Genomic DNA, 18,771 nt, shown 5'->3' on the forward strand with positions numbered 1-18,771 from the left:
TATAACTTATTATATCTCTTTGAAACATTTACTCACTCGACAGTACTATTTAAAACAAACACAAATATGGCAGAAGCCATTCAAAAGAAGCTGAAGGTGGAAGTGGAGAAATACGCGCAGATGCAGAAAGGTGGGTGCTAGCTAGCCCTGCGTGGTTTCTCCTAGTGTGACATGATGCATTGAGCTAACTGACCATATTAGGAAAGGTAGATATACATTAAAGTGTGTCGTTATAACTGCCGTATTCATTTGAATTATAGTCGCAACAATACTTTCGCTGTAATTAAAATGTAACCAGTTCCTCCCCTGATTAGCTAACTGTGTATTGTTCAGAGGTTAGCAAGAGCATGTCAGCCAGACAGAAGCTCGAGACGCAGCTGACAGAGAACAACATTGTTAAAGAGGTAACTATGATCGCTTATTTGCTATTATATTCACTGATAGCACCATTGGCATACCATTTGTTTCTATGTTGCGGTATGTGTTGTGTTCTGTAGTAAACACGAGATCTCATTTTGTCTTTCCAGGAGCTTGATCTGCTGGACTGCTCAAACACCGTTTATAAGCTCATTGGTCCTGTATTAGTGAAGCAGGACCTAGATGAGGCCAAAGCCACAGTAGCCAAAAGGCTGGAGTACATCAACGGAGAAATGTAAGCCATTTCACCCACACCAATGTGTGAAGACACCTTCACAGTGCTATGGGAATACATGAGGTTTTGGTCACTGGGGATCAATTATGATTCAAAACACCCGCTGTGAGTTGACTAAGTGTAGGTGTTGTGATGATGGGGGAGAGGTGGAGCGGGCGCACACACCGTCTATATTGGGGGTGGGCAATGATTTTTGAGAACATGAGAAGCTGGGGCGGTTTTGGATGGCTGCCCCAACAAGCTTATAAAGAAGTTAAAATTAATATTGAATTCATATTTAGCACATCTGAGTTCAACTTATTGGTGCAATCCTCCACAACAGTCCCGGGTTCTTGGGAAAATTAATTGGCCTCCTCTGGTCTATAACTGAGACTCATCAGTATTGCAGAATTTGTGACATTCAGAGAGTTCAATTTAAACAAAAAAACTACCGTCAAGTCCAAGAGCTCAGATTCACTGGTGATTGCACACAAGTAAAAAGACAAGCAGCGCCATCACCAACTGCAGCAGTAATTCAAGGTGTTATTGGTGTTATTGTAAAGGCTGCTTCGCAGTCAGTCTTGGACATGTGCATGACTTCCTGAAATCAGCTGTCATGTTGTTTAGTCATATTAAGCTCAAGGAATAACTGATAAGAGTCCAAGTTCTTTTCTTTTCCGATAAGATAAGATAACCTTTATCAGTCCCACACATGGGAAATTAGTTTTGTTCAGGATGAGTTCAGGATGTGGTGGGAGTCAGCAAATCTGTTTAGGATTACTATTGCTTCGCTGTAGACTAAATACAGTGGACTCAGAGGTTCCTTTTGTGCCAATATTCTGGTCCCACTGTGGCCTGAATCTGCAACAGAAGACTCTTATGAAGCATTTTAACTTCAACTCCAGGCTATACTTACAGAGCTAATTAAACCAGCTCTGGGAAAACATTTGTCTGTTTCAGTTCAACTTCCAACATTAATTCTTTCCTCTTTTTGCTCTTCTTGTCCTTGTCGACATACATGGGACAGTGTTTGAAAAAGTATTTTATTACTTCATGTTTTTTTTTTGTTTTTTTTTCCCCATTGTTTGCAATCTGTCCAGGAGAATAGATCCATCTTGTTGTGCCCTTGCTCTTGTTGTGTTGCCCCAGGTCTTCCCGCCTCATGTTTCCCCACTGGTGTGCACACCAAGCCAGTTTTGTAGCTGTCCTCAATATCACCCAGCTGCCTCTAAAGAAAGTCTCATGTTATGGTCAAATTGATTCCATTTCCCCTGTTGTGGACTGAAGTCCTTTTCCAGTCTGCACCTTAAGACAGTGAAACCAGAGTCTTTTCACTGGACTCACTGGAGAGGCAGCTGATTATTGCTCCAATATGTATTGTTCCAAAGTGTTTTTATAGCCACATGTCTAATACTGTGGTAAACACTACAGTTCACATGTGAACGTAGTTTTGGGACAACTGGAACCTCATAAAATCAGAAACAATGCCTGCCCATTAAAAATGAACTGTGCAGGCAGCTTACAGATGACTCCATTGTAGATATGAGAACAGACTTTAGCTGTGTCACTGTGCTCCTTCATAGGTAGAGGGCAGTCATGAGCTTGATCTGTGTCAGTCTTTTCTCCTCACTGAGATTACATAATAGCAGAAGAAGATTTAAAAAGACCAGAGTCCTTTAGGCAAAAGTACTAAACTAACTTCTTGATTCAGTTTTATTGCCACTTTGTGCTTTTTAAACGGGTTACATTTTTTTGTACAATTATAGATAAAAATAGAATAGAATTCAACTTTGTCATTGCACATGTCACAAGTACAAGGCAACAAAATGCAAAATGCAAAAATGTGGGTGTGTGGGCTTGTAATACTTAATTTAAGGTAGCGTTCTTTTTGTGTTTGAATGGTTTGAGATATTAAATGTTAAAGTATTATAATCCTGAATAATTACAGATGTTCAGTGTACAAGAATGGGATTTAAATATTCCTCATTTGTGTGTGTGTTTAAAACTCAGTGGTTTCCTTTTTTTGTCCTTTTGCAGTCAGAGGTATGAGACGCTACTGAAAGACATGGAAAAGAAATCCGAACAGCATCGAGAAGTGTTGTCAAGTTTACAACAGGAGTTTCAGAAAGCACAGGGCCTCGCTGTGGGCAAAGTCTGATGGAGTGATGTAGCTGCACGCACGCTTACACAAAGTAGTTAATATCATGTAAACCTGCGACACTCTGCTTGTTTCTTGGCATTTCTTTGCAGTGTTATTACTGTGACTTTTCTCTTGATACGAATAAACATTTTTTTTTGTCATGAACCATCACCTTTGCGTTAGTTTTCATTTTAGGGGGCATTTTACCTTTAGGACATGTGCTGCATCCTGACAAATTACACACCAGGCCTGTGCAGCACTCTGTGTTTGTTTCTGTGAACATTTGCCTTAATTACTGGGGCATGCTGGTTGCCACCAGAGCAGATGTTGTCCAGTCACTGACCTCTTCCACAGCTTACAGCAGAGAAAAAAGCACAGCGGTGCTGCTTTGTTCAACTCAATGAATGTGCGTTCCTCTCCATTTACCACCAGCGGAGGGGTTCACTAATAGTCAAGAAGTGAAGCCTGTCTGAGGGTTTAAAGGAAAAACATATACTCTAAATTAATATAGATATGCGACTAAACTGTTGTCAGCCAGCGGATTTTGAGCTTTTAAAAACTGTTCATACAGAAGAAATACCAATTGTGTTATAAAAGTCGCACGTAAATCGGTTTCTTTGCTGAATTTCGCCGCTAACCTGTGTAATTGTAACCCTGCTTTGCAGCGTAGGCTACATGTGTAAAAGCCGAAGCCGAGCGCATTTACGGGCTCAAACTCCTGCATCACCGGTTTGCGTTAAAATGTTTCACATCTGCTGTGAGTATCCTTAATTTGGCTAACGCTAACCTCACGAGGACGTGCGGTAATTGGCACTACGACACGAAGGTGTCCTCGTGCACGAGTCGGTTATCTCCAGCGCGCGTGCTCCAGCAGACCCATTAACACCTGGAGGTGCAATATGCTTTAAACACAGCCAGAGCCGAGCCACTGACAGACCGAAACCAGCTGAACGTTCGGGTATTTAGTCGGTCTACACGAGAGAGATACTTTGCTTTGTTTTTTATTGATTTCAGACAATAAAAACTGTCTGTTTACCTGCTATTAAATCATGTGCTGTATTTTGTGGCTCTGACTTGTGTCTCCTGCGAGCGTCAAATGCTTTGTTGTGGAGGGCAAACGGCGTGTTTATTGTGTTCTCCCTAATGTGGGAAAACCATCACGGGCGGGAGCAACTGCTGATCTGCAGGTTTAGTCAAACACTTTCCGATGCAGTTTGGGATATTTGTTTTGGGACAAAATTCAATTTCATGTCCTCTCTGGCATCATTCTGAGCAAATCTATCTGATTTATAGGTTGTATTCTTATCCACTTCACAGCGCCTTTAAAAAAACAAGTTTCCTGTTGACCTGTTTGATCTTCATTTAGACAGATGCCCCTCTAATGAAACCTAATCTGATTTCAACTTTAATTGATTTACTTAGTCTTGTGTGGGCTTTTCTTCGTGCGGTTAAAGCTTAGAGGCGCACAAAGGAGCATCCTGTCCAGAGATCAGCGCAGCGGGACTAACACCTCCTTTGATAGATGTTTTCAAACGCACTTTGAAGGAATTCCTGTAGGATTTTTGATAAGGAGACTTAAAGAGACACACGATATTTCAAGTCGCTATAAACATGAAGCTGTGGATGAGTTTGTGAGTTTTGACGCACAAACACAGAAAAACATACATTCTTTAAAATGTCTTCTTTTATTTGTGTCCTCTGTCATTTTTTTAAAAACTTAAGGCATTTCAGCGATGTGAAGGGAAAACGAGAGCAGTTACATTTTCAAATAAAAGGGGATGATTGCAGGACAATCACCGCTACTTTATCCAGGACGGGTAAGCGTTGGGCTGTGACCTATCACATCCAGCGTGCATTGAAATGCTGATCGGGGGCAGTTCCCAGTTTTGAGTGGATCTTTTTTTCAAATGCAGATAAGCACACAATCGAGGCTGTTATCGCACTGATCACACCTGGCGGTAGCCTATTCAGACAGTTTCATCAAATCTGTCACCAAAACCCAGAACGTGGATTTCAAAGTTTCTCAAGGCTAAATAAATATCAGCCCCCCTCCCCTCACCACCAGAGACAGTTTCCGTGATGCTGTCCTTTCAGTGGCTTTGATGACACAAACAACAGCAAAACACTTGCTGGCTGAATATCCCCAAGATCTAAATGATGGAGATGCATCAAGACACTGGCTGAATATATCCAACATGCTCCTTTTACAGAACCTTGTTAGTATATGTTCTAAGTATAGGTCTTTGGTGGAAATAGACCACATCAAATATACCTCAACAAAACTGGCAAACCTACATTACTCAACCAGACCATTTTACCATCTGGACGTTAATATAGTTTAATATATTTGTATTTATATAATGTATTTACTTTAATTAGTTTACTTATTCTATGTGTGTTTAATTATCAGAATAAGATTTAAGAAGTTTGGAATAGTTTCAGTTTATTCTTAAATCACAAATCAACTCAAATACAAGGTCCAACATAATATTATATAAAGCTTATAAATGGGGACTCAAACTTTAGATAACATGGACCAAATACATATATAATTTTCAGCATATATTATCATCCTACCCTAAATCAATGCAAATATCCTAAAATAACCCAAGGATCCTCACATATAAATAACACCAATCCAATAGTTTTAAAAGGTCTTTATCATACAGGGTTTTAGTAGCAACTGCTTTGAAGCTCATTCTAAAATTGTGGATCTCTACAGTTTACACTAAAACTTGTATAATTAACTTTGCATTTATTTCCCCTCAGAAGCATTTTTTTTGCATCGTATCTGTGAGAGGAATAATCTATAAGTCTTACATTATTTTACATTACACAAGCATTCAGAAAAATGTTGCATTCAGTTAACTAAAGATTTGTAACTATGAAAAGAGGATCCGCCGGAGCATCCAGCTTTATAACTTTGGTTTGTAAAGTCTGTAATCTGTATGTAGGGTAAGTAATGCACCATAAAACAATACAGCAATTTCAGTGAGGCTCCGAGTCAATTTAAACCCGGTAAAAGGTCTCACTTTAACAAATAAATCAACATATTTAGATAATTTCTTAGTAAGGCTTTTAGTTAGAAATGATTCAATGCAAAAATGTAAATCTAATTTTTGTTATTTTTTTCTGGCTTTTGTTTGAACAAAACACAATAAAATTTGTTGAAAAGGAAACGCACTAGATTTAAACCAGACATTCACCTTTATCGATCCCTCATTTATAATATGTTGGACATTTAAATAGTAGCAACATTACTTCATATAGTAGCAACATTACTTCATATAGTAGCAACATTACTTCATATAGTAGCAACATTACTTCATGCCAGAGAAATTAACGAAAAAAGCTGTCGGCATATCAAAGAATAAGAAAAGACCCTAATGTTGACCCCCCCTCCCACAGGTGTGTGTGTATATATATATATATATATATATATATATATATATATATATATATATATATATATTCAACTAGCTTTTTAGTTTCCTATAGCCTTTTCTTTGACGTGGGAGGATTTTGTGGATTGGATGGTGCCGCACCCTGAAGGAGTCTAGACTCTGGACAGTGTGTGAATGGGCGCCATTGTTTGCTCCTCTACCCCTGAAAAAAAACTGCTCTGATGATTCGCCTGCCTATCAGCATCACAAAGGATGTCATAACTGTCGATCGTTGTGGTTAACTATCCTGTGGCCGTTTCATCTACAAGTGCAGCAGCTTTAAAAGCTTCACACGATACAACAGGCCACTCTGGGAGGTTTGAGCAAACTGTGTCTTTATTGAAGACTCAGCAAACACATTCATGAATTATTTCTCACACACAGTGGCTCAAATATATACACACGTTCGAGCCAAAAAAAAAAAGAGGGAAAAACAAAAACAAAACCCTCAGCAACAGTAAAGCAGGGAAAGCAATTTTTCGCCCGTCCTGTCAGCACAAATAAATGTTTTACGTACTGATGCGTAAATGTGGAAAAAAAAAACCCAAACCCCCCCCAAAAAACTTATGAGCACATATAGGTGAGGCTCAACGTTTTAAAAAGAGAAATCACTGATTACACTCGTACATGTGCGAGGTAATAGAAAGTGACATGAGTGAGCTAAATACAGGCTGCGCAGTAGCCTAAAAAATACACATTTATACATTTTGCTCGCATAGTTACAGCAGGTACAGTAGTTACAAGGACACATAAGCCTCGGTCTTGATGCTGGAATCACTGAGGCCAGGGCCTCCACAGGGGATCAGGGATGTGCCCCACACCTGCGGGGGACAGATTGCTGGTGTCAGCGTGGAAGCCAGCCGTCTGCGTCAGGTAGTGGTGAGAGAGCTGGGGGTGATGGAAGGGCAGAGGATGAGGAGGCAGAGCAGCAGGAGGATGGTGAATGTGGCCGGGAGTGGTGGGGTGCATGGGGATCTCTGGAAGCGTAAAGGAAGCCCGAACAGCCGCTCCGCTGGGCTCCCCTGCCTCCTGGCTCTTGCTGGCTATGAACTGGTTGACCCTGAGCAGGCAGGTCCTCATGCCGTCATGGTAGCTGGACTGGCAGGCACAGGCCGGTCTCTGCTCCACGGACAGGGCCCTCTTTGAAGCCTGGTGATCCTTCTGTACATCCTCCTCTGCCTTCAGGAAATCGACCACACTCTCTAGAATCTCTGCCTTCTCCACTTTCGGATTCTTTAGTTTCTGCATTAAAATCAAATCACTCACAAACAGCATATAAAATAAATAACAACAACAACAACAAAAACATTATGAACAATCGAAATTAAAACTACGACGCAGAGACGTACCTCATTGTGGGTGCTCTCCAGCATCAGAACTCGCAGAGTCTCCAGACTGTGGTTGATGCGCTCCCGCCTGCGCTTCTCCATCTGAGGTTTAGAAATCTTTGTGGGCGAAAAAGTAAAACACTTTAGACTGCAAACAGGAAGATCGCGCTTTTTGCACAAAGTGTTGCTCCTGCGGAGATGTAACTCACCCTTCTGGCGGCCCTCTGTCCTCGAGCTCCAGGTGAAGCCTTCATGCTTGCCTCGTGCCTCTCCTCGTTGCTGCAGATCCAAACCGAACGAATGACACAAGTTTGCGCCCTTGTTGCAATTTGTTGATCCCCGTGCACACGGTCACGCCCCCTCTTGACACCCGAAAGAATCTGAGTCACGTGGTTCGATACAGCCGTTGCTTCCATTGAATTTTAAATGATTTTGTTTAGGCACTCTTATTAAAAATGTTTATTGATTTAATGGAACTTTTTGAACGAGTGAAACAGCTACACACGAGGCCTGCCTTTTTTACGCATTTAACTCGGACAGTTTCTTTTAGATCGGCTCCCCAAAAGCATGAACTCTGTCTACTCCTTTTTCTTTGCGGTTAATGCTTGTGTCTGCTTGATGCTTGAAAATAAAGATCAGCGGTATTTGCGCAAACACTGCCTCATTCATATTTCTATTTTGAATTATTTTTGTGCGTTTCTTCATCAATTCATCAGCCTCATGTTGCCTTTTTGCTTGTGCACCCCGACACAGAATACCTTAAAAACCTAACACTCAAAGAGACTCGTTCAAAACAAACAAAAAAGCAAACGCGATGCCATTAACAGTTGTCTAATTGTTCTTTTGGAAAGTAAAATGGTGATCCAATGAATACGTTGAACAGGCACTCGATTTATAGGATTATTGTTTTTAACGCACGATTTGCATAAATACACTCAGTCGTCTCTCTTGGCCTCCTCTCCACATGCTGATGACGATTTAAACAAAAATGTAAAGTTGGATTCAGCACCCCAGATTCAGACTTTGATTTTTCGGCACTGATTTTTCGTGTGTAGTGTGGTAGACCTCAGCCTTCCACCCCTTAATTCCTTCCTTTACAGTTTTTTTTTATTGGTTTGGCGCAGTTTCCACAAGCAATTGGTACATTTTCAAAACTCTTAGTACTTATATCACAACAGATCATCAAAAGTGCACCTTTTTCAAACATTTCAGCATATTTTCAATTGTGTTAGTACAATACACATAATGACATAATATCCTTTTCACTACACAAAATAAGTGTTTCATCTAAATAAATGTTTCGTTCACAGTTACTGCCTTTCATAATGTTATCACTATAAAATTTTTGATTTGCATCCCTTATTATTCAGTTTAATACATTTTTTTGTCATTTAATTCAACCGATCTTAATGTTTAATCAATGAATCATTCATTATGTCCATGGATTTTCAACTTGACTGATTGTTGTCTGGTCATTTGTAAGTTCCTTTTGAGAGGAACAATGTCCAGGTGAAACAACTGCGTTCAGAATATATTCAGATACAACACTAAACTGGCATGCAATTACTGTAACAGAGGGTGATGGAGCTGGATGCTGCTGTGAATCATCACAAGTATATTTTTGTTGATGAGGCCGGTTTCAATCTGGCAAAAACTAGACACAGAGGACGTAACCTTATTGGGCTACCATCCACGTCCCTGGACAATGTGGGGGGAACATCTCAATGTGTGCAGCTATATCTGAAGATGGTGTGGTAGGCTGTAGACCAGTTCTAGGGTCATACAACACTGAACACCTGATAGTTTTTTTTAAATGAACTGGAGCAGGCCTGTCAGGGAGAAGACATCGTCTATGTTGTTGTGTGGGACAATGTCAGCTTCCACCATGCACAGCTGGTTCAGGAATGGTTTCAAACACACCATATTCCCCTTTCCTCAACCCAATTGAGAAATTCATCTCTACATGGAGGTGGAAGGTGTATGATCGCCATCCCCATGAGCATGTCTCCCTTCTTCAAGCCATGTGTGAAGCTTGTGGTGATATAACTGCTGAGCAATGTCAAGCCTGGATTTGTCATGCCAGGAGATTTTTCCCACGGTGCCTGAACAATGAAGACATCCACTGTGATGTTGATGAAAACTCATGGCCCAATGTTAATGACCGGCTTGATTAATTGTGTAAAAGTGATGAAAATAAAATAAAAAATATATTGTGCTTATGTAAATGACTTGTTGTTTTTTCTCCCTTTTTCGTGTGTGTGTGTGTGTGTGTATATATATATATATATATATATATATATATATATATATATATATATATATATATATATATATATATATACACACACATATATATATATTTTTTTTTTTATGTCTGAACATAAGTGTAATATTTGCTGTGTAAAGTTTTACAGTTCAGTTACACTCATTCATCACCAAGGACAATTTGAAACGCTTACCTTATATTATTTGCTCCTGAATGAAATGATTGGTAAAAGTACAAAGTTGAAAAAAGATCTTACTGTTTTGTTTGGGTGATTAAAGCAAATGTTCTCAAAATATATCACAATGATCATGTGTTCTGAAACAATGATTAAGTGGAATGAAAATATGTGCAAATACAATGAAATCATGACATCAGATTTTAAAGAATGACTAGTGGTGTTACAAATGTGATCAAATGTGAGTTTTGTACTGAGAGATTTAAAAATGCACACTTTAGTTATGAAAATAGTACCAAACCAATTTTAAAAAAAAACTGTAAGAATGGCTGAAGGAATAGTGGCATCTCTCAGGTCTTGTGTCAGGATTTTGTTCCCTTGTTTCTTAAGGACGTGCTTTTCATTACTGATATTTTCATTAGCTGGTGATATGTTTTTAGGCCTGCATGTTCTTCTTTTGTCCTCCACCTGTGGATTGTCCTCAGTTGTTGTTGTTTTTTAAGGACAAAGTGCACACGCCATGTTTCGAATAAAATCTCTTTGGGAATCCCCTTATTCGTGCAAAAAATAGTCATTTTTCTGCATGTCAAATTGTGTCTTAAATTTGGCATTTTTGCCCCATAGATAGAGGCCGCTGGTAACAATAAATAAATACAGAAATATTAAAACAAAATAAATAAAATAGATTATTTGCTCCATTAAGGTAGGTGCCTTTTTATGCTTGAATGATGTTAAGTGGCTTAACAAGCAAACAAAAACAAAAAAATCCCCAAGATATTGCTTAGACAGTGGTGAGATACAACAACTGAAAATATATGAAAAAGCATTCGATGTCCAGAAAAACACAAACGCCTCCATAAAGCCTGAACACTACAGAAAGTCACTGGAGGCGAAGCATAAAGCCACGAGGAATGGCTCAAGACTTTTTAGAAGTTGATTTTTACACTCAGGTGTAATGATCATTATCAACATCACCAAGAAAAAAATCTACTTTTTCTAGTTTTCTACTGAATAACAAACATGGATGCCCTCACGGCATCTTGCTTCCACACACTGTTATGTTTTTGCTGTTCTTTAAACTTGTTTGTTTCATGTGTTTGGCCTTAAACATTTTATACATTAACAGATGTATTTCTGACCCTGATCTACTGTAATTGTTTCCAACATGTCATGCTGGTGAGACCCACTTTTTTTCCTTCTTTAAAAAAAATCTTTCCCGGGCGTACTTATTAACTATCGAAATACAAATAGTGAAATCATCGAGCTGAACGACTGTTTCAGTGCGACCTGCGTGTTCTCACATGACGCAGAGTGAGTGAAGTTGGCGTTAACTGCGCTTTTAGCTTGGTGTAGCTCTCTGTGCACTGCATTTATGGTCACCCTGATCCTCATAATGGGCTAAAGAGTGTGGAGATAACACTGGGATGATCGGATCACGGGGATCCAGAGGAGATTAAGTAGCTTTTCAAAAGCAATGATACTTCCGTTTCAAATCAAAGAAAGGGCGATTAGTGGAGGCCCGGGGATCAGCCCTGGTTTCTATGGCAGTCGGGAAAGAAACTCGCTCTTTAAGATACACCATTTGCAGCATGAGGATATAAAATATAGATATAGAAAGGAATTAGGTGTTCAAGTTGTGAATGCAAATACAAGTAAACGCACAGTTTGGGTCTCCGAGTGCGCTCGAGCATTAATGTGTGCAGGATTTAAGCCACGTGAACCCGCCCCATAAATAATGAGCCCGTGAAACCTAGGATGGAAACTGACTGGTCTGAAATGCTGCCCTTCTAGCAGAGAAATGGAGCATTCAGTTCTAATATGGTGACTCCTCGTGTGTGCCAGTGACAAAGGAGGCTGGGGTGTCGGACCTGACAGGTTTGGGAACGTGGAGCGAGGTCGACAAGTGGTTTGATTTTGAAAGAGTTTGTGTGAAGTCCAAACACCCAACCAACTGTCCCGAAGGAGAAACTGGCACACACTTAACGCTTGGGTGTCATAATCATCATCTTCACACGTCATCACGTCAGCACACCAACTTGCCCTTCTCCCATTTGGCCCATATCTACAACTGTGCGCTCACGAAGTTGCTTAAATCTAGTTTTTAACGATTATCTTGTGTGCGTAAAGCTGCAAACGCAGACAACACACGAGGCTATCTTCAACTTGCGCCCTGCTCCTTCATCTCAACTTGGTCTTTAAAGAAAAGGAAGGACAAAAATCACTTCATGCAACGTGCTGATGTCTCACACGTCACAAAAGTTCTTGTAGCTGCTCGTTTTCTCACTTTGTCCCTGTTCCCACGAAAATGGGATGTTTCCCATGATCTCACTTCACCAAGTGCACCTTCTTGGTGTTGCAACCAAACCTCTTTCCTTATTAAAAAAACTATCTATCTATCTATCTATCTATCTATCTATCTATCTATCTATCTATCTATCTATCTATCTATCTATCTATCTATCTATCTATCTATAGGCCACACGTTTAGCCACAGATTTAACATGTTGTCTTTAATTGTCACCATGTTGGTAACGGTTTCAAGTTTCGGTTTTCCCACAGTCACTCCAGTCTCTGGTCAGTGTCATCACGCACACGTGCCAGCCAATCAGAGGTCGCAGGAGGTGCACTTATAAGTCCCCCTGTAGGAGGCAGGGGGCTTTAAACCGCTGGAGGACATTTAGATAGAGCACTGCAACATGACCAGGAAACTCCAAAACCAAACCCAGAATGATGGGAAGAGCAGGAAAAGGGTAGGAAACTGTATCATTATTCTGTGTTATATTGCATGATTCTTTTTGGGATTAGGAAAACTTTTTATCACTGTAAGCTAATGTTCTTATTCTAAATTGGGTAGACGAGGACAAAGTAGCTTCTTAGCTTTAGCAAAGCAGTGAAGTCAGCATTCGTTGTGTTGAACTTTCATCACATCACTAAAGCAAAGCTTTGTCGTGACCTCTCAAAGACTCTGAAGCCAGTTGTGGAAAAGAAGAGAAGAGATCGAATAAATCAAAGTCTAGCTGAACTGAGGCATCTGCTGATGAATGCCACATCTGATCCAGTGAGTAATGTCTGAACAACCTTAACTGTGTATGAGTTGGCAAGTAAGCCATAAATGCAGTGGGAAAAAACGGTTTCTCCTCTCCTTTGTTCTTTGATTTGACCTGTCCATCATCAACAGCGGCTGCAGAATCCAAAAATAGAGAAAGCACAGATTCTGGACTTGGCTGTTGACTATCTCCAAAAGTGGACTGATAAAAAGGGCCCGAGCAATGGTTAGTTAAGCAAAATCAAACTAAAACCAGCATATTCATGTTCCACTTGTTTATCCCTCACATCTCTGTCTTTTTGCATCCTGCAGACTCATTTGATACTCATGCTCCTTTGGCAGACAGTGGCCACTCGGAGTCCAATGCTCCTCCTCTCTTTGGCAGAGAGAGCGCAGGTTTTCAGCAGTGTGTGGCCCAGCTGACCAGCTACATGCACAGGATAACACCGGCACAGAGAACAAGCCTGATTGAGGGGCTTAAACATCACGCAGAGGGTCTGCAGCTGAAACCAGACTTCAACCAGCGCGCAGCATCTGTGGATACCATTTGCTCATCCAACTCCAAAGATCCTCCCGTTTTGCTTTTCCCGTCTTATTCCCCATTTCAGCCTCTCGCTTGTTCCACGCCATGCCATGACTACCTGAGCCCTCCTCCTTCTCCCTGGCTCTCCCCTTCTTTCTCCATGTATGCCACCTCTTCTTTTGCGTCATTTGCCTCTCTCTTCTCCATCCCCCCCAGCCTTTCACCTCCATCTTCCAACACCTCCTTCTTTAGCTTCTCACCCACAGTTCCTCACTCCAGCCTCTCCCCTCTCACCACAATGAGACCCCCCTCAAACCTTCTACACAGGGAAGTGTTGGCACCAAACTCTTCCCCACCCATTTGGAGGCCTTGGTTTTGATGTGGATCAGAGACTGACATGCTGACAGGAGCAGAGCCACCTAGTGGGGATAAATTGCAATTGAGGGTGGAAAATTCTCAAAGCCTTGAATGTACAGTGTACAGATTTTTAAAGTTGCCTATAATGTATTACTATTCTTGTAAATAAATTAAGTTCAAATTCGTAAAGTGTGTATTTGCTTCCTCCCGTGCCCATGTGACATGTAATTAATCTAAATCAATAGCTCCTAAACAATCCTGAACAATGGCAGAGCCATACATTTTTTTAAAGAATATTTGTGGCCAGGCTGAGACCAGAAACTGATTTTATTTTATTTGTATTTTCAGCTCTTAATCTGTAAGGGAAAAAACAAAACCAGAACCCAACAACCTTGCAACAGATGCTAAATGTATTTTTCTTTAAAATGCTAATAAGGTAAACTGTAGTAAAGTGGGCCATTAGGTAAAGTGGGCCATTCATGGTTTGAGTGTCTCAGCTCTTTGAAACTTAACAGCCAATGATCTCAACAACAGCTTTACAATTAGCATTTAATTTTATTGTTCAGAGTTGTTGAGAGGTGCAGGGCAATTTCTCAGGCAGCCTTAAAATACTTCACAGTGAGTGGTGACATATCAAATCAAATCTTGTTTATAATCTCACTAAAAGAGCTTGAAAACATTATTTTCATGTACATTTTCACAAGTCACAGCAGTAAAGCAACAACTGATGGAGGCTGTGGCAACATCTGGAGGCGTGTTTGCCCAAGAAACACGGGGCAGTTCATCAACCACAGTGCAACAGTGTAGCTCTGGATTGCATCAGTGATAATAAGGGCGACCGTGGCTCAGGGGGTTGGGAATCGCATCTGTAACCGGAAGGTTGGTTCGATCCCCGGGCTCTCTGTCCTGGTCGTTGTGTCCTTGGGCAAGACACTTTACCCTACTGGTGTTGGCCAGAGGGGCCGATGGCACGATATGGCAGCCTTGCCTCTGTCAGTCTGCCCCAGGGCAGCTGTGGCTACAACTGTAGCTGCCTCCACCAGTGTGTGAATGAATAGTGGTATTGTAAAGCGCTTTGAGTGCCTTGAAAAGTGCTATATCAATCCAATCCATTATAATTAATGTGTGTTTTGCAAATATTAGGCTTCAAATTTCCATTTGGTTCCCTGCTGTTTTAGGACAGTATCAGAAGCAGCTCCGCTGGCTAAAAATGAGCCTACACACAGTATGTTAATGTCATGTTACTTATGTGGCATTAAAGAGCATTAGAGGCATAGTTTATCCCGCTGGTTCTCAAACCTTGTCTTAGATGCCAAAGAATGTTCATGCTTCCCCCAGTAATGCCCCACCAAGGGCATCAGAGCCAAAGTTTGAAAACCATGGGTCTAGGGTACATATACACAGCCTCCACATCGCACCATAAGACTGTACTTAAGACTGTGTGAGATAAATTGAAGAATTCATTGGGTTTTGACTACAGTTTTGAATTCACACAGCAACTTAGTAATTGATCTTTACTGCCCTGCCCTGTGTGCCTTAGAAACAATACTAAAGCATGCCCTTTAGGACCAAGCTTGAACAGAATGTGTTTGTGTTTATGAAATGAATCTTTTAATTACATTTTTTCACCAGCTTTGGAAGGGCAATGGATAAGAGCCGTTAAATGAAGTAACTTGAACATTGACATGATGATCGATCACTTTTTAAAATTTGTCTGATGCAATGTTTGAAGTTAGGATACATACAATTTTAAAAATGTGCAATAAATTAACTCAAAGGTGTCAAACCATGTCAAAGTTCCTCTTTGATGATATTCTGTAATATGTTTTTAACACAGCCCTCTTGTGTTGCCCATAAATTAAGCTGTAGGGTATAAGTGGACACATGTAGTTTCCAGGATATAAGAATGAAAGTGTAAAAAAGCTGAGCCGGTTTGATGATATTCCTTACACGATCAAAAGAGGGCAGCATTGACACAGCATACACCTGTGTGGCAGAGAAGGTGATCTGGCTTCCTTCGTGACCTGTCTTCCAGCGGGTGCTATAAAAGGCGGCTGTCATTCGGGCTAAATAGAGGATGTCATTGAGCTATTCCATCAGCGATAAGCTCGAGATGCACGATCATCACTCTTCTCTCTTTCCGTCTCTCAGTGCTCAGGCCACTCCTTATCTTCTGATTAAATCTCTATTACAAGCTCGGAATATTTTCAGCAGAGAGGCACCAAAGGATTTGGCCTGTGAAAACAGAATTTGTCACATGAGAGAACATGTCTTTGGATAATCGTTATTCCCCCCCCACTTCTGAAGAAACTCTGGAGTTATGAGGTAGCCATTGTTCTTTGTCAAAGAAATGAGAGGGCACGCACATCACTGTATAGCTCGCTTCCCCACACTGCCTATTTTGATAATTCTGGAAAGAAAGCAGAGACAGTTGCTCATGCTGGAGATATGATATTTTTTTCTTTTTTCTTTTTTTGCGGCATGGCAGATAATTAATAGGAAAAGAAATCACCTCTTGGATTGACCTGACAAAGGATGAAAAATCCCTGGCATTTTCTCAGGACAAGCTGATTACAGCTGATCCTGTTACCCTCTTTAATCACTGTTTTTTTCTGCCAGGTTGCATTCCTGGTTTGTAGAAAGCTCGAGATGTTGTGCTGTGAAGATGTCACAGGTTTGTCTCGGCCTGCAGAGAATCTGCAAATTCCTTTGTGTTGGTGCGTTTCAAAAGTCCAAATGCTGGTGTCAAACACTTCCATCACACATGTGCACACTTGTATGTGTTGAAAGTGCAGTATGTACACTACACAGTATGCACACTGTACTTAGCCCAGCAGGTCCACAACGCAGGTGCTCGTTATGACTGTCTGCCAGAAGGAGAGACATCCAGAAAACATCTACAGGCGTTCTTTTCAGGACCGAGGGTGACAAACATCAGAGATTTATAAGCAGCTCTTATATATTTATCAGCTTTGGTAGAGCACATTTGGACATTTCATGTTTCGTTGATTGATAATCAGTACCCAACATGCATCGCGGGTTTTAGATGCAGGTCATCAACTTAGTTTTTGTTAAAGAATAACCATAAAGTTTAGGTTATTGTTGTTTTTGGTTAGGGTTCAACACACAAAATGATCAAATCAAACTACATGAGACGCAATTTAAAGTGTAGAACTGACAAATCTAATTCTATTCAGTATGTTGAAGCTATCATACTACTGTAGTATCTCTGATGTTGGAACCACCCTTTCAAAAAGGTCATGTATGGTCATATGTGGATGCCCTGGGGCGCCTCTGCCAGTGTGCCCCAGGGCAGCTGTGGCTACAATGTAGCTTGCCATCGCCTGTGTGTGAATGTGTGTGTGAATGGGTGGATGACTGAATGTAGTGTAAAGCGCTTTGGGGTCCTTAGGGACTGAGTAAAATGCTATACAAATGCAGGCTATTTACCAGTTAGTCTGTGACCACACGGGGGCGCCCACATCGAAGAGAACAAGAAATGCAAAAAGAGGTATTCTATTGATTATTTTCTGATTGGGGCCATCTGAGAGATCAAGTTGGCTTATGGCATCACAACACTTACAACATTTGTGGTATTGGAAAATCCACACTGATCCTGAAAGTAACCAGCAATAGGATATAAAAGAAATTAGTTAGCAAGGTTGTGCACACTCATAGTTTAATGACTTGTCAGTCACAAGGTAGGGAATGCTTTACTGTCCATTTTACTCTAAATGGCACCATAATTTTTGAAGTCGCCCCCTACTCGTCATTACAAAGAATGCAGTTTAAAACACTTATCTTTTGTGGGAGGGTATGTTTGTGACTGTGATTTCCATCATTTGCTTCACTCATAGCAGTGGCAGATTCTTGGGAATGTGAAAGGATTAGAGAACGGCTAAATTTCTTTTGCAGTGCAAAAAATCAGGACAAGTACACATTTCAAACTGTGAGATGATGAAAATCATTTACTGTTTTACGCATGAAGACAGCAGACTGTATTAGAATTTAGAGGTCACCTCAAAGTCAGTGATCTGGTCGCTCAAGTCACAGGTTATTGTAATGTGTGACGTATGGAAACATTCAAATCCCCTAAGGTGTCAGTGGGGCTCACAGTTACCGGCAGGACAAATTAATCTTGTTTCACTAAAATCTAACCAGTACTCTGGGAGAAGTAACGTGTCTTATTATGGACTGTCGATGGATGACGGACGCCTCACCATGACCGGAGCCCATTGGTCAGGCCAGACGAAAACTAAGCTAAAAACCACGTGTTGAACTGTCTGTTATAACTTGTGTAAAATGCTCAATAGATTAAAACTCCCAACTATCCCAGCTGCCAGTTTGTTGAAGGGCTAACACAGAGAAACAGATTCACACCTACGGCCAATTAACCTAACCCCATACATGTATTTGGACTTTGGAGGAAACTGAAGAGATTCCTCAAGGATACGGGGAGAATGGCCCAAGCTTATAGTCGAACCCCGGACCTCTTCGCTGTGAGGTGACAGTGCTATGCACCATATCACGTTGCCCCAAAAAGATCATTTCAATTTTTTAAATAAAAATCATCAGTCCTGATATTTTTTCCTTGGTATTTGTCATTGAAACTAAATCAAAAAACACAAATACACTTTCAAAATCGGAACACTTCTGATTCCTCTCCCTCATTTCACAGGTCTTAACCCGTTTGTAGGTCCAACAGCGGAAAATGATCTTACACAGGAGGGAGAATCAGCTTACATTTAAATGCAGAATACTTGTGCACCTTTCCAAGGCCATTTCAGACTGATCCAGTGCTCCTCCCTATATTTTGGCAACATGATGAAATTTCCTGAAAAGTATGCAGAGGAAAAATCCAG

The 18,771-nt window shown here is 40.7% G+C and overlaps 3 protein-coding genes across 3 annotated transcripts; 2 read left to right on the forward strand and 1 right to left on the reverse strand.

The window, feature by feature from the left end:
* On the forward strand, positions 1–2,942 carry pfdn6 (prefoldin subunit 6). Its single transcript, XM_026187679.1, has 4 exons — positions 1–130; positions 334–404; positions 528–652; positions 2,669–2,942. Exons 1-4 carry the CDS (start codon positions 67–69, stop codon positions 2,787–2,789), a joined length of 381 nt encoding a protein of 126 aa, XP_026043464.1. The 5' UTR covers positions 1–66; the 3' UTR covers positions 2,790–2,942.
* A 3,664-nt stretch (positions 2,943–6,606) lies between these two features.
* Positions 6,607–7,906, reverse strand: her5 (hairy-related 5). Its single transcript, XM_026179825.1, has 3 exons — positions 7,752–7,906; positions 7,564–7,659; positions 6,607–7,456 (listed from the first exon to the last, which is right to left on the reverse strand). The coding sequence occupies exons 1-3, from the start codon at positions 7,794–7,796 to the stop codon at positions 6,989–6,991; spliced, it is 609 nt and encodes a 202-aa protein (XP_026035610.1). The 5' UTR covers positions 7,797–7,906; the 3' UTR covers positions 6,607–6,988.
* Positions 7,907–12,598: 4,692 nt separating this feature from the next.
* On the forward strand, positions 12,599–14,076 carry her11 (hairy-related 11). Its single transcript, XM_026179839.1, has 4 exons — positions 12,599–12,733; positions 12,946–13,041; positions 13,162–13,255; positions 13,342–14,076. Exons 1-4 carry the CDS (start codon positions 12,680–12,682, stop codon positions 13,929–13,931), a joined length of 834 nt encoding a protein of 277 aa, XP_026035624.1. The 5' UTR covers positions 12,599–12,679; the 3' UTR covers positions 13,932–14,076.
* The last annotated feature ends 4,695 nt before the right edge of the window (positions 14,077–18,771 follow it).

The sequence above is a fragment of the Astatotilapia calliptera genome, chromosome 2 (assembly GCF_900246225.1).
Source record: "Astatotilapia calliptera chromosome 2, fAstCal1.2, whole genome shotgun sequence".
In the NCBI taxonomy this organism is placed as follows: Eukaryota; Metazoa; Chordata; class Actinopteri; order Cichliformes; family Cichlidae; genus Astatotilapia; species Astatotilapia calliptera.